Consider the following 5,271-nt stretch of genomic DNA (forward strand, 5'->3'; position numbering starts at 1 on the left):
TTACTTTTTAAGTCTAATAAATAATATGATAAATTTAGTAAATAAAAATACTCTAAAACTTATATAAAATATAATATTAATATAAATTATATATATAATTCTCTAAATATATATATATATATATATATATGCATATAACGGATCAAATATCCATTTTTAAAAATATTACTATTTGTGATTTATTTCGTTTCTTAAAGATATTGTATACTATTATTATTTTGTTTCATAGAGTTACGAATATCTAGATTTTGTTGTTCGAATTGAAACAGATAACAAATCGAATCAAAATTTACGAATATTTTGCTTACCCCTAAATTTTACATTCCTGATCCAGGGTACATACTGTATATATAGTAATAACTATGCAATTATGCAATTTTCTAGTTAACGTAAATAATGTATTAGTAGTTTAAGTAGTATAAAGTATTCCTAGTCACCAATAATAAGGATTATTTTGAACAAGATGGCTGAGAAAATAATTATTCTTACCATTGAAATGAAATTAATTAAAATTACTATTTATCTAGTGAACATTGAACATCGTTGTTGATCCGTTGTAATCCATCAATCCTATTCCCTTTTTTAGTTTATAAAATCAAACTTTCAACAGTTTGACTATAATCATTTATTTAATTTCTTACATATATTGAAAACAATGACTTAATCGAAGGAATCGAATATGAACACAAGAAGTTAGCAAGTGCTTTTCAATGCAAGAAGAACAAGCAAGTGCTTCTTATAAAATTTACTTAAATTTATATGCGAACTTGAGAATTGTTATTTCGAAATTTGACAAAGTAAGCGGCCAATATTTAAAATTTGGAATGAATTGTTTTTTAACAGAAAATTCAAAGTGACGACTGATTCGCCTCTAGCAGTCAACGAAATGAGTTTGCAGATTTATAAAAGACAAAACATTTTAGATAATGCCTGCGTTGTGATATGAATACAAACCAGAAAAAAAAAACTCAATTTTCACTAAATATCACTTCAAAATCAAAAGAGAGAGAAGAGAGAAGAAATAAGATAAATGGCTTGTAAAGACAAGCCTCGTGGTGATGATCTTCACTTCCTTTTGATCATTTTCACAATCTTGAGCTGTTCTCTTACTGCTTCTGCAACAGTGTCAGAAGCAAATGCCCTTCTAAAATGGAAGTCAACTTTCACAAACCAGACAAGTTCTTCAAAGCTGTCATCTTGGGTCAATCCAAACACAAGCTTTTGTAGGAGTTGGTACGGTGTTTCTTGCGTACGAAACAGCATCATACGGTTGAATCTTACAAACACCGACATCGAAGGTACTTTCCAAGATTTCCCATTCTCTGCTCTCCCGAACCTCAGTTATGTTGATCTCAGTATGAACCGTTTCTCCGGAACCATCCCACCTCAGTTCGGAGACTTCTCTAAACTCATCTACTTCGATTTGTCCATTAATCAGTTGGTCGGTGAAATCCCATCTGAGCTAGGCAAATTAAGTAACTTAGAAACTCTCCATCTTGTCGAGAACAAGTTAAACGGTTCGATTCCTTCTGAGATCGGTCGGTTAACTAAACTTCACGAGATAGCCTTGTACGACAATCTGTTGACCGGACCAATACCTTCTTCCTTTGGAAACCTAACCAACTTAGCTAACCTTTACCTCTTTATCAATTCCCTCTCTGGTCCTATTCCACCTGAACTCGGAAACCTATCTAGCCTCGCTGAGCTATGCTTAGATAGAAACAAGCTAACCGGTCAAATCCCTTCCTCTTTCGGAAAGTTGAAGAATGTAACACTTCTCAACATGTTTGAAAACAACCTCACTGGTGAAATCCCTCCTGAGATTGGTGATATGTCCGCTTTAGATACACTTAGCCTCCACACAAACAACCTTACCGGTTCGATTCCTTCTTCCTTAGGAAACCTCAAAAACCTGGCCATTCTTCATCTTTACCTGAATAAGCTTACTGGTTCGATCCCTGAGGAGCTAGGAGACATGGAAACGATGATTGATTTGGAGATAAGTGAGAACAAACTCACTGGTCCTGTTCCTGGTTCATTTGGTAAGTTAACCAAATTGGAATGGCTGTTTCTTCGTGATAACCATCTCTCAGGTCCGATCCCACCGGGAATCGCTAACTCCTCGGTGCTTACCGTCCTGCAACTCGACACCAACAACTTCACCGGTGTATTGCCTGAAACAATCTGCAGAAGTGGCAAGCTCGAGAATCTCACGCTAGATGATAATCTCCTCTCAGGTCCCATTCCTATAAGCTTGACAAACTGCAAAAGCTTGATCAGAGCAAGGTTCAAAGGTAACAGCTTCTCCGGAGACATCTCTGAGTCTTTCGGAGAGTATCCGAATCTCAACTTCATTGATCTCAGCAACAACAAGTTCCGCGGACAGATTTCACCCAAGTGGGAAAAAAGTCGAAAGCTAGTTGCTTTCATCGCAACAGACAACAACATCACCGGACCGATCCCACCTGAGATATGGAACATGACACAGCTAAACCAGCTCGATCTATCTTCCAACAACATCTCCGGCGAGCTGCCAGAAACAATCAGCAAACTTACTCGCGTCTCCAAACTCCAGCTTAACGGGAACCAGCTCTCGGGAAGAATCCCTTCGGGAATCAGAAGCTTAGCCAATCTTGAGTATCTTGACCTCTCCTCAAACAGATTCAGCTTCCAAATCCCGGCGACGCTCGACTCCTTACCAAGGCTTTACTACATGAACTTGAGCAGAAACGATCTGGATCAAAACATCCCCATGGGGTTAACAAAACTCTCACAGCTACAAACTCTTGATCTCAGCCACAACAACCTCGACGGAGAAATCCCATCACAGTTCACCTCTTTACAGAACTTAGAGAAACTCTACCTCCAACACAACAACCTCTCAGGTCCAATTCCATCAAGCTTCAGCGAAATGAAGTCACTAACACACGTGGACGTATCGCACAACAACCTCGAAGGTCCGATCCCGGATAACGCAGCGTTTAAAAACGCGCGTCCAGATGCGTTAGAAGGCAACAGAGACTTATGCGGCAGTAACACAACTCAAGGCTTGAAGCCATGTGAGATCACTCCCTCAGGGAAGAAGAAATCAAACAAAGACAACAACCTGCTCATCTACATACTAGTCCCGATCATCGGAGCGATCATAATCCTCTCCGTCTGCGCGGGAATATTCGTTTGCTTCCGCAAGAGAAAGCCCCAAATCGAAGAGGAAGCAGATACGGAATCAGGAGAAACGCTATCGATCTTTAGCTTCGACGGGAAAGTAAAATACCAAGAGATCATCAAAGCGACAGGAGAGTTCGATCCGAAGCACCTAATCGGAATCGGAGGATACGGGAAAGTGTACAAAGTGAAGCTCCCGGCGATAACAATGGCGGTGAAAAAGCTCAACGAGACAACAGACGAAGAGATCTCGAAACCTACGGTGAGAAACGAGTTCCTCAACGAGATCAGAGCGCTCACGGAGATCCGTCACAGGAACGTGGTGAAGCTGTTCGGATTCTGCTCGAATCGGCGCAACACTTTCCTGGTGTACGAGTACATGGAGAGAGGGAGTCTGAGGAAAGTATTGGGGAACGACGAGGAAGCGAAGCAGCTGGATTGGAGGAGAAGGATCAATGTGGTGAAAGGCGTGGCGCATGCTTTGTCTTATATGCATCATGATCGGTCTCCGCCGATTGTGCACCGTGATATTAGCAGTGGTAACATTCTTATCGACGATGATTACGAAGCGAAGATCTCCGACTTTGGTACTGCCAAGCTTCTCAAAGTGGATTCATCGAATTGGTCTGCCGTTGCCGGAACTTACGGTTACGTTGCTCCAGGTACTTTCTTTTTTTAAAACCCTTTTAACATTAAAGTGGATCTTTGGTTTAGGAATTAACCGGGTCGGTTTATGATTAAATGACTAACTGATTTGTAGGAGTGAGTCGGTTTAGGATAAAACCAAAATTGAACTATGACATTGGTTTGGATTTACGTTTATAAAGAAACCACTATAATTGACACACTGTCACAAAATGTCATTAAATTTCTCCAGTTCTAAAATTACTTCTGTTTATTTGGTGACAAAACTGAATCTGTTTCAGTTTTCAGAAAAAAATTGGGTAGAAATAAACTGTGATTCAATCTTGGTTTCGGTTTAATTCGAGTAGGCTAATATAAGTCATATAAACTTGAATTTGGATTTATTTCTTTTTATATTAAATAATTTAAAAGTATTTTTGTGTTTAATGTCTTATGAAACTGAATGTGCAGAACTAGCTTACGCAATGAAAGTGACGGAGAAATGCGATGTGTTTAGTTTTGGAGTTCTAACGCTTGAAGTGATCAAAGGAGAGCATCCGGGAGATCTAGTTTCAGCTATTTCATCGACTCCTCTAGACAGAACTATGTCACTGAAAGGAATTTCCGACCGCCGACTACCAGAACCAACGCCAGAGATCAAAGATGAGATCTTAGAGATCATGAAGGTTGCACTTTTGTGTTTACATTCTGATCCAAATTCTCGTCCTACCATGCTTTCTATCTCCACTGCATTTGCTTAGACTTTTGAAGGTTTCCCCTTTTGTGATTCTCCCAGGAGTGATGCCCGGTACTTTATAGTTTTATACAATGTTGTATTTTCATGGTTGTGTTAATATTTTTTGCATTTGGAATGTTATACTTGACACTACACTCTGTTAAAGATAATTATATAAAGGTCTTCATTTTGTTGTAAATATATTTTGATGATTTCTCAAATATATATTGAACATGCAGTTTTCTGAGATGTTATGTATCAGTTCATGAAGTAATATATGAGGTAATCCATAAGGTGTTACATGAAGCTAGAGTTATATTGGAGTTTGTGTATGGACTATTTGAGTTTTTAAAAAGGGAAGGGAATATATGTTTTAACCAAATGTAGGTTTTTCATTGAGCAACATAAAATTTGCTTGGTGAGAAAATTTGTGATTAAAGAAATTGGAATTCTTATATATTAAAACAGAAGTCACAAGATTCATGTGTGGTTTTTTTTTTAAAAAAATGGACCTAATGTACATATTCTTAAAAAGTCATGTTACATTTAATCTCTAATCTTATCATTTAAATTTTGGGTCTACCAGAAATTTTTATTGGGCTATCAATAATTGGATTTAAACAATAGATGATCCATTGGATTTATAGATAGTATAAATTAAATATATATAATTTAATGTTGTAATACTATACCTCCATATGTTAATTATTTAAAAATTTGTCGATGTTAACTTTTAAAATTATAAA

The 5,271-nt window shown here is 37.6% G+C and overlaps 1 protein-coding gene across 1 annotated transcript; it reads left to right on the forward strand.

Moving 5' to 3' along the window:
• Positions 1 to 930: 930 nt before the first annotated feature.
• Positions 931 to 4,724, forward strand: LOC106334944 (probable LRR receptor-like serine/threonine-protein kinase At4g08850). Its single transcript, XM_013773338.1, has 2 exons — positions 931 to 3,827; positions 4,261 to 4,724. The coding sequence occupies exons 1-2, from the start codon at positions 1,031 to 1,033 to the stop codon at positions 4,548 to 4,550; spliced, it is 3,087 nt and encodes a 1,028-aa protein (XP_013628792.1). The 5' UTR covers positions 931 to 1,030; the 3' UTR covers positions 4,551 to 4,724.
• Positions 4,725 to 5,271: the final 547 nt, after the last annotated feature.

The sequence above is a fragment of the Brassica oleracea genome, chromosome C3 (genome assembly GCF_000695525.1).
Source record: "Brassica oleracea var. oleracea cultivar TO1000 chromosome C3, BOL, whole genome shotgun sequence".
NCBI lineage: Eukaryota > Viridiplantae > Streptophyta > Magnoliopsida > Brassicales > Brassicaceae > Brassica > Brassica oleracea.

Bases quoted from the DNA above. Each gene is read 5' to 3' on its own strand.
- LOC106334944 (XM_013773338.1), top strand. From the start codon at position 1,031: ATGGCTTGTAAAGACAAGCCTCGTGGTGATGATCTTCACTTCCTTTTG. The intron at 3,828-4,260 runs GTACTTTCTTTT...CTGAATGTGCAG, and splicing joins TTACGGTTACGTTGCTCCAG to AACTAGCTTACGCAATGAAA.